Below are 16875 nucleotides of genomic sequence, written 5' to 3' on the forward strand. Positions count from 1 at the left end.
CCCCCCCCCCCCCCCTAGAATTCTCAGCTTTTGGGAGTGCCCTCGGATACTGCTTTTTTTTTGGGGAAGCTGACCCTTCTGGGTATCGCTGTCCTTTGAGCAAAGGAATTGCTATTTATTTGTTGAGACAGTAAAAGTAGTCTTCTGTCTCATTTTTTTTACACAATATCTTAAGTCAGTCAAACTTGTCTTAATATATTGTTACTTATAGCTGACTGATCTTTAAGTGTTCAAACATTGTGAAACATGGGGAGTATTATTCCTGCCGGAGGACCAGAGGGTGTTCATGCTGTAAGAGTCTGGAATAAGACCGTGATGGTCACGGCAGGTCAATCTGGGTGTAGGCTGCTGCTGAAGGGGGTGGTCCTGGCTTCCCTTCTGCCCAGGTGCCTCCTTGCTCCCTCCTGCCAGTAGTGCTCAAGTGGCTATCCAGGAGGCCAGAGCTGGGAACTGGCCAGTTGGAAACCAATCGTTTTGTTCATTTCTTCTGGCTTAGATTTCAACTGTATCAGTTTCTTGATCCAGCCTGTTGGCAGTTACTGTTTCCTGCACAGGGATTGCGGCAGTAACATACATCTGGGGAAAGGTGGACCTTCCCCTTTTGATGGCTTGCCACATTCAGATTGTTTTAAGACAGTTGGGAGGCTCTACCGAAGGCTGCTTACATCAGGTGAAGTCAAACCTGTGAGGAACTGGAAAGTAAATAGCAAATATTTGACATTAATTAGAACGGAATACTTTCTTCTTGAGGCAGGGGGTATGTGACCTTTGTTCATGCTCTAATTTTTGTTACAGGGCAGATATTATTGCGTGTACATTATTGTGCCAGGTCTAGTACAGTTGTGGTTGTGCACTTATTATATAAAATCAAATTATTCCTGAAAATACAGCACTGCTTGTATTCAAAACTTAGGTAGTTAAATTTTCCTTGATCGTAACGTAGACCATATAATAAAGCGTAGTAGGGCAAATGTTTCACCTCTCATTTCACTGCTCAGTAATTCATTAGAACTTAAAAATCTCGTAACTGTGGAAGAGAGGGTGTCTGGGCTGTGCGAAGTATGGGTGGGAATCTTACAAAGTACTTTTATTCTGTTTTATCATTAGTTTTGGCTTTCTCAGAAGAATACGAAATACCGTATGTTGAGCTGCTTGAGAAATCAGTTTCGATTATGCTGTTTATAGTGCATGTAAAATGGTATGGATCAAAGATGGCAACAGAAGCGGACAGCTGTTAATCGTACCAAGCATTGTACTCAGAGATCTGAAGTCTTTGTGAGTTATTTTTATAAATGACATTTTGAATTTAGGCAAGAATCGTTGACTGTTCAGGCTGCATGTACTGTCTAAGTTGAATGCTATTGGAACTTACGTTTTAAGAATGCATGGGAAACTTGAGAAGAAATCAAAGTAAGGTTGTGAATCACCAGATGTTTATGGCTTGACCAGAGCCGTGCCAGGTTACCAATGGTTTTTCAGGGGGGTCGGAAGCTGCCCAGCAGAGGGCTTGCAGGCCTTGTCTGAAGTGACTCACTGAGTGAGCTACAGTGGAAGATCGCTTTCAGATGTTGCTGTAAGAACGTTAAACCACGCAGCTGAGTTGGTCACAATTTACATAAGGAAGCACATTCTGCTCTCAGAATAAATACTGTTCAGTTATAACACGGGATTTGCAAATAACGATTGTTTTGCCAAATAGCTGAGTCTATAGAGTATGCTATACAGATAACGAATCTATGCATACCCATGTAGGTTATGAGAAGTGTTCCTTTATATTAAAAAACAACAACAAAAAGTTCTGTAAGAATTTAACATTCTCCATCTCGGATAATTACTTACTGAACTCTAAGAGTATACAGTGAAAAAGAATGTCCAGACCTCTAACTAAATAAACTTAACTCCAGTAAGTTTATGTACTGAACTGGAAATGCAGAATGATTGGACAATAATCTTAACATTAAGTGCAAGTGTGATCATCTATTGCCAGTAATAAAAACTAAAAATGGGGCCACGAACATTTTGAAATGCCTATTTCAGAACAGTACATGCCTGAGTAATTTTATTTTAAAAGAACGTTTAAGTGCTTAATGTTGTCAAGAGAAGATAACACCAGCCAGACTTCACAGAAGCGTTTTACTCGGATTACTTTGCTCATACAACCCTTTCTTATTTCGAACCTGAGTTTGATTCTACTGGAGCAAGCTGGTACAGTCTAGGACTACCTTACAGGTATGTTAATGCTCTCATTAGGTAAAGTTGTTCAAGGACATCTAGTAACCTACTGGCTTTGTTCAAAACAATTGTTATTGACAAAACAAGTTCCTAAATTACAGTCTTATAGTGTTTAAGAGTATTGTTTACTCTTGATAAGAAGAGTACATGTCTTTATAAGATATCAAGTGCAAAAATAGTTTCAGTAGTTTCATTTCCATATCAAGTATGAGCTGTGGAAATCACCTCCTGTCAAATGTATATTTGGAACTGTTCCATGTATAATTATTAGATCTATAATTTGTTAGGATTATCAATGGAGTGATAGTAACACATGATGCAAATTACATCATACTCTATAGGAGAAAAAACATGTATAGAAAAGAAGTTAATGTGTCATGCTCTTTTGTCACGATAAAAAAATCTTTAAAAAAGGCCCACAGGTCATGATTTTGTTGTTTATTTATAGTTTTTAGATATTATTCTTCCGTATGCTACTACTAGGAAGAAGCTTTTCTGATCTTACTTTCATGTCTTACTACATCTTGCAGAGGAATTGTTGACAAGTGTAGCTGCTCATGCATCTCAAGATTATTTTGGTCAGGGTCTGGAAAATGGGGCCTAAAGAATTATTAAATATGAGGGTCATTGTTAATGACTATGCCATGTGTTACCTGTTCTCATATCTCTTTCCTTTAACTTATTTAAACTGAATACTCAGAAAACTTTCCAAGTTTTGGTGGCGATATCGGAATCAGTAACATAAGATAACCCACTAAATTAAATTCTCATGTACTTCCAGAGAATAACTAGCCACCTTTCATTAACGGTTCTGAAAAATTCTTACTTCAGAAAATTTTGTAATTTAAATTTATAAATTAATAACATTACATCTTTTTATTTTCTAATTTTTTTCTTGTTACTAGCAAATGTCTTGAGTTCACTTGTAATATAATTAGAAGAATCTACAATGAAGCTATTAATGGCTTCTAACATTCAGATTAATTATGTCATCTCTGGCCATCATTATATTATTACATTAAAAATTTTGTTCTGGTAACAAAGAACACTGTCATGTCATGTTTTACCCTGGGGAGATTATTTCACTGGAAAAGGTAGAAGTATCTTTCAAATTAATTTCAAGTCTTAGATAGAAACTGCAATGCAGTAGTTAGAATTTGATAGTCTTACTGCAATGGCTAATAGTCAATTCATGTTACTAGCTTGTTCTTTGTATTTTAAAGAAGCATTAATATAAATTAGCTTATTTAAAAAAAAAAGCTTAAAGATTTTTTTTTTTATGGCCTTCTGAAGCTGCAGTAGCTAAAATGTGAAGTTACAGTTTTCAATCCTAAAATTGATGACAATTTCCATTTGTTTCTGAAAAAAGTTTTGGTAAGTTTTAATAGCTGTACGAAGTTGAAAAAGTAATTGTGCCTCCTTAAAGCAACTTGTAATTTACATTATATAAATATTTATGAAGTTCTATGAAGCTCATTGGAGTTTTTAAATGTCTTTAACAGAAGGGCCATTTTTTCCATCTTACTTCGTTAGAATTTCTGTGGTTGTTTGTAGTTCCCATTAGCTGTCATTTATCCTTTGCGTTCAAGTCTGGCCGTTGAATGTAAAATAAGTTAATTAGTAGGGACTACTAGTTTCTCAATGATAACTTTTTTTTTCCTTTCCTCAGAGGATAGTTGAAATGCTGTCTAGCAGGCTGTTAATTGCATTCTGTTCTTTTGTCAATACAGTATTTTAATAAAATAAGAAATACTTATTAAAGCATGAGTTTAAGAATAAGTACTGCTTGACACTGGATCTCCTCTCCTCGGTGCTTTCCAATTTATGATCCATAAGAGTGAATGATGTAAACACTTAGGATAATATTTCGAGCAAACAGAGAATGTTGTTGACTTTATTTTCAGATTTCTGAAACTGGATTAAACAAAAGTGTCTATAAACTCTTCTCTAAGTGATTAAAGAAATTGTAGTTTTGAAGGCATATTTGCTGAAGATGGTCCAGTTGTCTCAGCTGCTGAAGTTTGACCTTGGTTTGAGGAAATGCTTGCATAGACTGCTCTGCAGGTGTAGGAAGAGCTGTGCTTTTACCTCTTGCTTTATCCCTGTGCCTCACATATACCCTGCCCTCCATAAGTGAAAGAAGCAATTGGGGTATTGGCAGATGTTCTCAGGTGCCTGCCTTCTCTGTTGAAATGGTGCTGGGCTAAATGGAAGTGTTTGGTAAACTAAAACTAGGTGCCAGCTATACCATAGCTGTGTATTTGATGCAAAGTAAGCAGGAGATACCTAGGTCAGCTCTGAATTTGACAACTTGTGTGCCAGAAAAAAATAGGGAGGTAAATGGGCTGAAGCAGAGCTCAGCTCTAAGGCAGCTATGCTGCTTTGCAGAACCTGAGCTGTACCTCAAGATACCTGTTTGATCTATCAGTTTGGCTTAAAGCCGCTGACAAAAATGATCATGTACTTAAAAAATGATGAGGGTAAATGAGACTGCATGCATATTTAGAATATTTTTTTTAAATTATATATCGTGTAAGCGTTGTTGCCATAGAGAGTAGTCATGTGAATATGCATGTTAAAAATGGGATTTGTTTTCTTTCTCCAAGTACTGTGCACTTTAGGTCTCATAGCAAAGAACAACTGTGATCCATTCAATTTTATAGCCTCTTTTGCTTTCTTAGCGAGATTACTTTTTTATAAATAATACTTGATTGAATGGATATCTTTATTAGGATTTTTTTTAATAACACCTTTACCTTATTAAAGACAATCAGTTCAAATACATCATCTACTGTTTTTAATTTTCCTTTTTTTCTTTAATGGAGAAATTTATCAAGGATTGAATAGAAAGTTACAAACAGTGGGTGAGGAAATCACTAAGCTTTTAAGCTTTCGAAGGCTGGGGAAATATTCTGGAGAAGTATCTTTGTGTGCTTGCCTGGTTCCTATACTGTTTTGTAGGCACCTTTTTTTAGGTACAGCTGGAGACAGGACAGTAGATGGGTGCTTGGTCTGATCCAGTATGGCTGTCTCTGGGGTCTCCTTTTATGGTGATTTTTTTTTAATAAAGTGATACTTGATTTGATAAATTCCTTAACTCAAAAGTTAAGGAAAGGATCAAAATCCTGTTCAGTTTAATATCTTTTCTGTGTAGCTTTAAATGTAAATTGTTCCTATTAAAAATAAGCCAGTACAGTAATTTTCTACTCTCTAGGAAAAAAACAAGCTGAGTGCTTGAATAAGACCTGAATTTGTGTGTTCCATACCACCAAGTTCTCCTGAAAAATGTGGGGATGGGGGTCTTCTGGAAATGAGGGTACTTTTAGATGCTTAAACAAGGATTTAGATACCTAGTTCAGGACATCTTCATGGGAAAGACTGAGGCTTATCAGATTTCCTTCCTTTTCTTGATCTGTTTTTAGTTCTTTTAAAAGTTTGCAATATATGCTTATCCCAATAATATAGGCTACGGGTTTAGAAGTGTAATGGCAGCTTTATGAGGGCTTAGAGAGAGGAATTCACAAAATCTGTCAGTGAGCGATGCCAATCTCACTAGGCTTTCTCTGTAGGCAGTGGAGAGAGTCAGCTTTTCTAGAGAGCATATCAAAGCAGGAGCTCGATTTAGCCACTCTGAATTCCCCTTTACAATGGAAGGGTGTATGTGTTCTCACTAGGCTAAAGTTAAATGTTGTGATTGCCCTTTTTAATAAAGGCTTTCGTCTTTAGTCTTTATAATATCATCATTAAACATAGCCTGTATGGGAAAGGCAAAGTCAAATATTTTTAAACACCAAGGCAAATAATTTAAGAGCTATCACAGAAAATACTGTGTGCGTGTCTGGAAAACTCCTTCAAAAGCATATGAAAATGATCTTTGTATTTTTTGGCAACCATGGTAGCTTTCACACCAGAGTTCTGTTTGGTTCAGTCCTTCGGTAGAAATCCTGTGAATATAATTAAAAAGAATGACATGTATTTAGTAGGAGCTTATATTTAAAACATGGAAGACAAACTCCAGAGACTTGATGCAGTAGTTTAAGAAGTTATTGTCTACCTCATGTGGCAGAGTTGGCAAAAATAACTCATAAAAGTCTACATTTTCATCATGTCTTCACTGCCAGTATAAGCAGATGCTGGACTTGACTCGAAGGACCTGAAGTGTTATATTTTCCATTTGCTGGGTTGGGGAGGGTGTTGGGGAGTAGAAGGCTGTACTGCAAGAGAAGGTCAAAGCAGAGAGTGGGAGCTGATAGCATTTCCAACTGGTTCAGGAGAAATCATCAAAGATATTTTACCACTACTTTAAATTGGTTACTATTTCTGGGTAAAAGAGAGTTTCTCATGTTTTGTATTTCCAGATGGACCTTCAACTGATAAAGATTCTGAAGAAAAGAAAAAGGAGCCTGCATCTTCCTCACAAAACAGCCCTGAAGCAAGAGAAGAAAGGTGCTTAATTCTTCAAGACTATACAAATAATCTCACTCAGTATAAATTAACATTAAACTGTTTGGTCCAAATTTGTCATATTAGAGACAGCTTCCACATTCTTTTCTGAAATACTTAAAGTTGTACAAGAAATGGTGTGTTGTTAGGGAAGTAAATCCTGCTGCTGCTGACATTAAAAAAAGGTGAAAGCCACAGGTCAAGGTATGGCCAGACTAGTTATTGTTTATTCCATCTGTCTCATCTATCAAATACTCCTTCCTCTCTCAGTACTAGCACTAAGCTTTGAGAACTGTAAAACAACTTTCAGTCACAGCTTTGTGGTAATTGCATATGTTAGAGGTTTAGCATACTTCCTTTGTCTGTTAGCTTTTACGTTTAATAAACAATCTCATTCTGTGCTTTTTTTGGTAAACACAAAATATATGTTATCAGAAAAATGAGCCCATGTTAATGACACTATAGGAGCTGAAGAACATTTGCAAAATAGTATCTGCAAGCCCATTTCTTCTATGCATTTCTGGTTTTAGCGAATCTGTTTCCAGCAGTGATTTTCAAATTGAAATGTAACCTCTAACCATTTGTCCTGATGCAAGCTGAAAACTTTTTGGTTTACAGTTTGCAAAGCTGCATTAATTGTTTGTTTGTGACCATGGTACCACTTCAGTACAGTAAGCAGACTGAATGCAATGCATTCACTGGAGCCTGAATGTTAGTGTGATGTATCCTCACTGTTTTTTAAAGTAAAATTCCATGGGGGAAAAAAACTGAGAATTAAAACTTATATACCACATAATGGAATGAAATACCTGCTGTGTCTCTATTGTGTGGAATACCCTGGTGAATGTTCTAAAGATATTTTTAAAATTCTATTGACTCTAGAACTATAAGTAGCTTTAAAAAGGTGGACTGTGTTCTTTTTTGGAATACCATCAAATGGATATAGCAGAAGACCTGTGTTTTGCCCCAGAACAAAGTTATTTGAAGAGGGGGGAAAAAACATTAATATTAGTTTTCTTTTTTGCCCTTTTTTTTTTAGCAGTTCAAGTAGCAATTCCAGCAGCAGGAAGGAGGAGGGTAGTGCTCCCTCAAATTCTTTCATCCCTTCTTTTCCCCGGGCTCCAAGCACTTCGGATTCTGTACGAGTGAAATGTAGAGAAATGCTCTCTGCAGCTCTCAGAACAGGAGGTGAGCTTTGTAGACTGTATTTTCAAGTTTACCTATTTCCTTCTTCTCTATTTCTGTCCTTCCCACTCTATTTTTTTCCTGCCCTGTAGGGTAGAATAAACCCTGTTTATGTCCATTTGTGTGTATATACCCATAGGCCAGTTCACCCAAGTTGCAAGTAATCAGTAACCTTGACAGCATGGGAATGTATAGAAATACATTTTTTGTTGCTGATGATACAGGACATTTGGTGGCTTCTGTTCATCTGATATCTCGCCTACGGTGGAACTTCTTTTCGGGAAGGTTATTGCCTCCTTAATGCCTCATTTAAAACTTTTTGTGGAAGCTGCTATTTTTTTGTCTTATCTGGGACTGAGAATGCCACTATATACATGCCTGCCTTTCTTACACCAGAGTTCCTGTGGGCCTTCAGATTTTGGTTTTTGAAGGCTGCCTTTCTGTTTTGATTTAATCTTGAAGTTTCTTTGAGATACCCGCAATAAGAGAGTCTTCCATCGCTCTATCTTCATGCCTTTTGGGCATTTGTAAATGCCTTGACTATTTTGGGTTTTTTTCTTTTTCCCCCTCACGTACACTTGGGTGTCTTTAAACTGACAAATTGAATGATATGCTAGATAAGGAGCAACCTAAAAGTTGGACTCCTCAGAATGACCTGTATTTTTTCTTGTGGGTCCTTCTCTTCTACTGGAACTTAGGACCCGGCTCCTGTTCCTCTGTTCCTAGCTTAGTGTAACCTGACCCAGTGTAAGCAGATTTCCGAGTCATCCATTTTTACCCTCTTCACTCTTACATTCTTTCTTTTAATTCACATAAATTCAGATACAGACAGTAATCAAAGCTGACTAAAGACCATGAATTTGCGGTCCTCTGGATATGGAGTTGATAGATTTCTAAAATAATTTGTGACCAGAAAGTGCATATAGCATCTTAGTATTCATAATTCTATGTAGTCTTAATTTTAGCTAGTTTTCCAAGAACTCTTTTTGCTGTGTTACTTTCTACAGCACATCAGCTGATCATCCATGGGTTGAATGCCAATCTCCAAAAATAAGGTTATTTTCTGGTTTTATGGCCTTCTGCATGAGATCAAAGGAGAAATGGTGTTTGGATTACTCATTGAAGTATACCTGTGTTAAAATGAGAAGGAGGAAAACACATACTGTATCTAATTTGTCCTAAGCTATCTTGGAAAGGCAGCTGTCTTTATGAGTAAGGGATTTGGTCAGAAACAGTAAACAATTATCTTGAGACATTTTAGGTCAAGTGTTACATTGTCCTCAAGATTGCCATGATGTATTTATTCTAATTTACATGTTTTATGACACATATCTGCTCTGCATTTTTTTAAAAATATCTAATAATATTGTTTCTGTTATTTAATTACTATGTTTCTAATGAAATCTTTCTCTTGCATGCATGCAAAACATTAATTGCTTATGCTTGTATTGTGCGGACTGAAAGAATTGATGAAACACAATACAAAATGTTTTCTTCTTGTAATAGTCTATTCTATGCACAGATATGCTGTGGAGTTGGGTATTTGCCAAGCCTATCAGAATATTTAAAATTTTTCTGTATAGCGAAGTGTTTTGTTACTACTTGTGTTTGCAACTAGATGTCAGAATTTTTGCTTCTGTGAAAGATTTAGGGTTGTTCTACTTTTTAAACTTTTGTTGCTCTTCATTTCACTTATTTTTGTCTTCCAAGTAATATGTTAACAAAGTTTTGAAAGGATAAGTATACAGTAAATTAAACTTTCCTATACAAAAGGAAAGTTCACTGCAGTGGTTTCATAATTTGCTGAGTTTCAGTTTCAAATGGGCTCTCAGGGATATAGAACACTGTTGAGATTGTCAGGTTGCTAATGTTTTAATATTTGTTTTCCTCAGATGATTACATTGCTATTGGTGCTGATGAGGAAGAGCTGGGTTCTCAGATTGAAGAAGATATCCTTTCTTGTGCATCTATGTGCTCTAGAACAAGAGTGGTTTTTTAAAAGCATTGATAATATTAAAATTAATTAACCTGATCTATATATAGAATATTTTTTAATTTCATTTAAAATGAAAATAGCAAACCGTGTTCAACACATCAGTGCAGAAATTTAGTGTTTAAAAAACCAGCACAACCTAAATGATTTGCCTTAAAACATGTAGGAATGTGTGTAGGTGAGTGTGTGTGGGTTTTTTTCAGTTCAGTATGTTTTCCTTGCAGCAGCAATATTATATCTTACTGAAGCATTCTGACATAGAATGCTGGACTCTTCTATGTTATTTTTAAATCTTTTCTTGTTAACATTTTTAATCTTTTTCTAATGTCTTTATTTCATTTTCTACAAGTTTATTTCTAAATGAATTTGGAATTTTCAAAAGGGTTGTTCTGGTAGCAGTGTTTGAATAGTGACAGAGTAGAGGTCTGGGCTTCTTTTTATTTTAGTTGGTTTTTTTTTTTTTTGTGGGGGTTTTCTTAAGCATAGAAATAATGTAAGCTTCATGATTCTAACTTGCTAATGTCCTTCGGTAATTACAGTCAGCCACCATTCCTGTTAAGGAATTTCCTGTTTCTGTTGCAAACCTGTTTTAAAATTCTGTTAGTGAGCTGCCAGTGTTTGAATATTTGGTTTAGAAATCAATTAATCCTCAGGATGAGGAACTGGACATAAATTTATGGGTGACTTTTCACAATTTCAGTTGAGATCCTACTACCCAAAAATCCAGGTTTCACTGACCATGTGCTAAACTATGATTAGGCTTCAGGAGGACGTGAAGTCTGCTGTGTTGAACAGGAAAGTAACTGTTGGTTGGGGTGGGGGGAGGACTTGATCAATAGTGGAGAAGTACATTGCTTTAGAAAACTTGCCCCCAAAAATGAATCCCTTACAGTGCTCTAATGTTTTGTTCCTTAAATCCAAAGCACCTATTTTTCAAGAATTAAAAAACACTGATATGAAATACAAAAATAGGGTACGAAGTAGAATAGCAAATCTCAAGGATGCAAAGAATCCTAACCTAAGGAAAAATGTGTTATGTGGGAACATTCCTCCTGACAAGTTTGCCAAAATGACAGCAGAGGTAAGTAAAGCACAGGTCTTTAATTATTTCCCTATTGGACTTTTGTCCTGGCCTGTATTTATTAGCCATAAAAATAATTTATGTAAGCTGCCCGCACTTTTGAAAGACTGTGGCTTGTTGGTGGCTTGCACAGGCTGAATTACAGGGTTGTGTTGGGGCAGAGGGAAAGAAAGCGCTGTCCCTTAATGGTTCCTAAATATTTGATTTTGTCTGTAGGTCAGAAGGCAGGTATGCTGTCGCATGTAAATTTCCTGAAATGCGGTATGTTGTGCCTTTTTTAAAAGGCCACATGATATATCAGTGATAGTTTTTTAAGTTTAGGAAGATGTAAATATGTCTGGCTAGTGACTCCAAGCTGCTTACCCATTCACCTTTCTGGATATGCAAGTGATAGCCTGTCTTGCCATTTGTTTTTCAAATGCTAACCTCTGCTATTATACTCCTATGCAAGGTATAGCACTGTGGTTTTAAAGATCAGTCCCTCTCCTGTTGGCATTTTCAGTGTTTATTTAAAGCTTATCTCAAATTTGACAGAATACTTGAAGTGATTTTGAAGGAAACTCTTCACAATAAATAGAAAAAGCCATAAATGATAGGGGAAGGAAGCTAGGAGAATTGCCCTTTAAATCAAATTAAATATATGTTATTGAAAGAACATTTTGGACACTTGAATAGAAATTCCTGTTCAGATGTTCACTGTCTTTACAAATTCCCATTCAGACGTTCACTGTCTTTACAAATCAAAATAAATCTAGAAAGTCAAATGAAAAATTAGATTTTATGGGAGAAAAAAACAAAAGCACGGTTAACACCTGATTTCAGTTTTGTAGTTCTGCTAGTATGTGTTGGATTCTACCCCCCCAAATGAGGTATAAAGGAGTATCTTGGAGACTGAAAGAAATTAAATTTATGATCAAGTAATGAAAATCATGATTAGCTTTATTCTAAAGGAAAGTTTTTTGGGACCCCCCCCCCCCCGCTTTATGTAAAGGTTAGGGCAAACAGAGGCTGATAAAGGAATGTATAAAGAAAAGTAGATTGTATCTTCAGTGCATATGTTGAGTTTTTTCGTTCTACATGTGTGTATGTACGTATGCACATATGCACAAACATGTTTTGTGTTGTCCAGTGCCCATTCTTTGTTTTAATTAATGTCTTGGATTAAAATTTTAATGGCTAAAAACCTCCTTAGTGTTAAGATTACTTCTGAAGTGAAACAGCGTTAATACAATATTTGCATTCCACATTTACATGGGATGTGGAGTAAAACTTTATTGAAGAAAAATGGAACGATTTGTTTTTGCTGTGCACACGTGTTTACTATATATTGTGGAGATCTGCACACTAGAACTCTTTTAAAGGAAAAAGAAAATCGGTGAAGCTGAGCTCTTCGGTTAGTGTTTTGAAACTAAGTGTATATGGCTTCTGGTAACATATTGAAAATTATGGCTATACTGTCTTTCTCAGTACAAATATGGAAATAGTCAAAATAGTGTAAATTTTTCCTATAATAATCTTCTGTAGGTCAATGAGATAATTATGCAAAGATCTAACCTAGGGAGAGGATCTTTTTCCTCTCTAGAGAATTTTTAAGTCCTCTTCTACCTTGTCTCTATTACATTTCTGAACTTCAGAAATGCATTTGCACAGAAATGTTTATAGGTGTTTGGTATTGTAACTTTTACTGATTTCCCCCCCCCCAGCTGTGTAGAAAAAAAACAATTTTTTTAACTTTTTGTAGCTTCTGTGTTGTGAAATATCCCAGCTTAAGTCTTGTAAAATTACAAATGTGTAGAATTACTTTGCCCTTCAATAGAATTGTTCATGGATTCTAAATCAAAAATGGTGCGTACTCACGTAGTGGTAACGACTTGTTTAAAACAAAAACTCTCTAGTAAACTCTCTCTGCTCTTTGTCCATAACAGGAAATGGCAAGTGATGAGCTGAAAGAAATGCGCAAAAATCTGACCAAAGAAGCTATCAGAGAGCACCAGATGGCTAAAACAGGAGGTACCCAAACTGATCTGTTTACATGTGGCAAGTGCAAAAAGAAGAATTGTACATACACCCAGGTACACGGTTATTCAGACTCTTTGTTTTCCTTTTTCAAAGCTTAAGTCCTATATAAAGGTTGTCAGAGGAAAAAAAAGTTTTAATTACAAAGTGAACTTTTAACAAAATGCTAACAAATTACAAAATATGGGAAGATAGTTGGATCTGCCTAGGTGTGCTTACGTAAATAATGTTTGTTGTATTAATTTACCAAAGATTTTATGTAAATCCAAGCTGAGTATCTATATACCCTGAAACATCAGTTTCTTTGCAATGCTGAGTTTTTGCTAACTCTTATTACATCTTATTAATATGATTTTATGTGGAGGAGAGCTAATTTACTGTTTTTAATGTGTGTAAACTTTTCTTTACAGAGGGAATAAATAGTGGAAAATGATACATACATATAAAATATATATACATATATACATGTGCATATATTTCTATCTATATAAAATCTATCATTTGACTAACACTAGATCCTTATTTACAATCATTCCTACAACCTTTTTCTGTTTTAATTAGAAATTATGTGCAAGAAGAAGGGCTTTAATTTGTTTAGCAGTGCTTCAGGGCATGTAATTTTGACCATTGGATCAATTGCGTTTATAATTTAATATTGTATGTCAGATGCTTTAAGTAGAAAGCTGTTTTTCAATCATGAGACTTTTAAGCCTTTACATCAGTAAATATATGTAAAATTGTACTGAACATGTAGTTTTACTGCAGAATCTTTTCCTAGAAATATGTGCACAGTTTCTGTGCCGAAATTGGTATTTTAGTGCTACTAAATCTGTCAAAACATAAGTTTATGATCACTTATAGTCTAGACAAAAAAACAATTTCAATTGATACAGAAAGTTGTATTTTTATCCAAATGTGTTTCCTTAATGATAAACTTTGATTTTAAACCTTCACATTGAACACATACTAACAAAAGTTGAAGATACTAATTTTCCTTTTCCGCTCTGGCTCTTGCCTTTGCCAAAGGTTCAAACCCGCAGTGCTGATGAACCCATGACAACGTTTGTTGTCTGTAATGAATGTGGAAACAGATGGAAGGTAAGACTGTTAGACTGCTCTGCGTATTTGATAGCAGACAGCCAGGCTCTGTGCTTAATTTTGGTTTACAGTAAAGGACAAATGAGTTTCTGCTGACTTTTGGTTATTTCTTAGCCCGTTAATGATATTACATGTTCATATTGCAAAATAGCTTTAGGTTAGAAAAGTGTTTTTGACTGAAGGTGTGAGATCACACAAGTAGGGCGGTGGCAAAGGGGGAGAGAAGTCAGGACATTGACTTAGGCCTTGTGACATTTAGTTACAATACTGCTTTGCCATACAAAGTAGTGGCAAGGTAGTCACTGTGTTTTCTCTTTCTTCACCCAAAGATATTCCAACTATTTTTAATCTCTGCTTCGATGAGTGGCCTTTGTTGTGTTTTTTTTCTGGCTTTTTGCTACTCTGAAAAGAAGGGGGCATAAAAAAGAGATGACTGCTGCTGTATTCCTGCGTCAGGATAAGTGTAGGGCAGCGATAACTTGATCTAAATTTTTTTAAGTTCAGGAAATGGGAATTATAAAAGCTTCTGAGGATCACGGGTAGTCCAATAAAGTGGAGAAACACTGAAATGAAGGCCTGTAAAATTTACAACTTAAGATGTGATAGCACGCAACGTGAAGCATGATACCCTCATTCCGTTATTTTTCTGTGTTAAGAATGCTGCAGCTCTGCAGAACCATGTTGCACAGCATATGTTAAGATTACTGCATAAAAAAAAAATTCTTTTATGCATCTTGTTTTACATATCTTATTACTGAATATTGTTCAAATCTATACTCCAAGATATCTAAATAATTTATAAAGCTCAGAAATTGTTTGATGCAGTACCTGGAAAAGTTCATTTGTCCTCAAAACCTTGTAAGGTGGTGGTTACAAAAGTGTCCATATAAAGATGCTTGAGTGAAGGAATGGTTATGATATAAGCAAATGCTTTAACTAGTAATTTCCATATCCTAAGTGTGGTGTCATATTTCTGTTTCTTCTTGCAAAGATTTAGAAATAAGCTGTATGAAGATCTCATAAAAATTCTTTTCTTTTGACAGTTCTGTTAGAAGAAGAAATTGTCAAGACATCTGGACCAGTATGAAAGAGGATTTTGTAATTACCTTTAAAAACTAGGCTAAGCATCTAGCTTCTTGCAAATGAGAGGTTTTTTGGTTTTTGTTTTTGGTTTTGTTTTTTTTTTTAAAGCAGCATACATGCCTGAAGTTAGCCTTTGTTTTGACACAACCATCATTTCCTTAAATGCCTTCCTATAGCTGATAGTCAGTAGGGCCAGGTTGCTCAATTGTATGGTGAATGTTAAAATATTTTTTCATTTTTATAAGTAAGTTGACATTAAACTTTTACCAATTAAACATTTTGGTAACTGGCTTGTTTTTTTCTAACTGTGAATAATGTACTGTATTTTTTGCGGTCTGAAACATACACGCTCCTCCCATATGTATTTTGCCTCTCCACATTTGTTCAATTGTAAGAATGGAATTTGTTTCTTGCTGCCGTGTTCACTAGTTTTGCAAAGAGAAAAGGTGTTTAACTCTATCTAATTACGCTAAACTCAGTTGTTAACTAAATCACAATTTAGTTAACTCTCTAGTTTGTACGTACTCTTTCTGAATTAGGACTAAATTTGTGGACATGGGGTTTGGAAATTTATTAGTGGATATGATGACCTCTTTTGCAGTGGTTGGTTAACCTTGTTTATGTAACCAGCTTTGATCAATGCAATACATTTTATTGCGCAGAGCATGTATTTTACATTCTATCAGTAGGTATTATTTCTAGGAATGTCTTAAAATAGTCGGTTAAATCTGATTTGAGTGTTCAGTTTTGCTTAACATGCTTGACAACCAAATTTGGTTTAGACTTTGTAAATAAGTAAAGGCATTGTGTTGTAGGCTGTCCTAATAACACCAGCTAACCAATTCATCACAATATAAACTGGCTGGGGAGGTAATATTAAATTCACTTCATATAAATGACATTAATTTTGTTCATGAACTGAATTGTGAGATGTGGAGTATCCGATGTCAATCATAGACCTGCAGGTGAGAATAAATTATTAAAGTTATGGTCTATTCCATATGTGGAATGATATAAATAATAGTGCTTTGTTAGAGCCTGCTTTTTAACAGTGCACGTGTTTAGAAGTATTTTCTAATGCGCTTTCAAGGAAAAATATGTCAACATCTTTAGAAGAGATTAAATTCTTTCATTATACCTAAGTTTATATTATTTCATTTATCGAAGCCTGGGGCTGAGGAGGTCTATCCTGGCAATGTATAAAGGATTGATGGGGGGATGGGAAGAGTATGCGCGGTTCCTGGAGAATAAATTCCTTGACTGTAAAGGAAAACCAAGATTTTCTATGTGGAATATTTTTTTGCGTGATGGTGGCAATCGTAACAAATGAGTTGGAAATAGTATGATGACACTTGAGCTGTGCAGGACAAGAAGTGTTTGGTAAATACTTTATAGAGCAAGCTTTTCCAGTCAGCTTGTGCAAAGAAGGAAAAGTGGCTTTTCTGCTAAAGGAAAAATGATTAAAATAGAAGTTTAGTTGCAAATATTTTTTAGGCAGAAAATTGTTCAGGATCTAAAGTTTCTTGCATAACTTTATATAAAAATGTTTTTAACTCAATTTATTTGATATTAATGCCCTAATTCAGAAAACATTCTTTTTTCTACTAGCAGAATGGGTTTATTTTTAGCCTGTGTGTAGCTCCTTTGGCAGGATTGCTTCTTACGAGTTACTTAAAGATGCATAATTGATTTTTTTTTTTTTCCCAAGTTAAGACAGCAACAAACTAATGACAGACATTTAATA

The 16875-nt window shown here is 35.4% G+C and overlaps 1 protein-coding gene across 1 annotated transcript in view; it reads left to right on the plus strand.

Annotated features, from left to right (window-relative positions):
* TCEA1 (transcription elongation factor A1) overlaps positions 1 to 15628 on the plus strand; it is a 27211-nt gene extending 11583 nt beyond the window's left edge. The window contains exons 4-10 of the mRNA XM_009289343.1: positions 6591 to 6678; positions 7715 to 7863; positions 9753 to 9809; positions 10780 to 10934; positions 12860 to 13006; positions 13977 to 14048; positions 15092 to 15628. Coding sequence (XP_009287618.1) covers positions 6591 to 6678; positions 7715 to 7863; positions 9753 to 9809; positions 10780 to 10934; positions 12860 to 13006; positions 13977 to 14048; positions 15092 to 15100 — 677 coding nt within the window. The 3' untranslated portion in view covers positions 15101 to 15628. The remainder of the gene's footprint in view (positions 1 to 6590; positions 6679 to 7714; positions 7864 to 9752; positions 9810 to 10779; positions 10935 to 12859; positions 13007 to 13976; positions 14049 to 15091) is intronic.
* Positions 15629 to 16875: the final 1247 nt, after the last annotated feature.

Source organism: Aptenodytes forsteri, unplaced genomic scaffold (assembly GCF_000699145.1).
Source record: "Aptenodytes forsteri isolate BGI_AS27 unplaced genomic scaffold, ASM69914v1 Scaffold139, whole genome shotgun sequence".
NCBI classification, from domain to species: Eukaryota; Metazoa; Chordata; class Aves; order Sphenisciformes; family Spheniscidae; genus Aptenodytes; species Aptenodytes forsteri.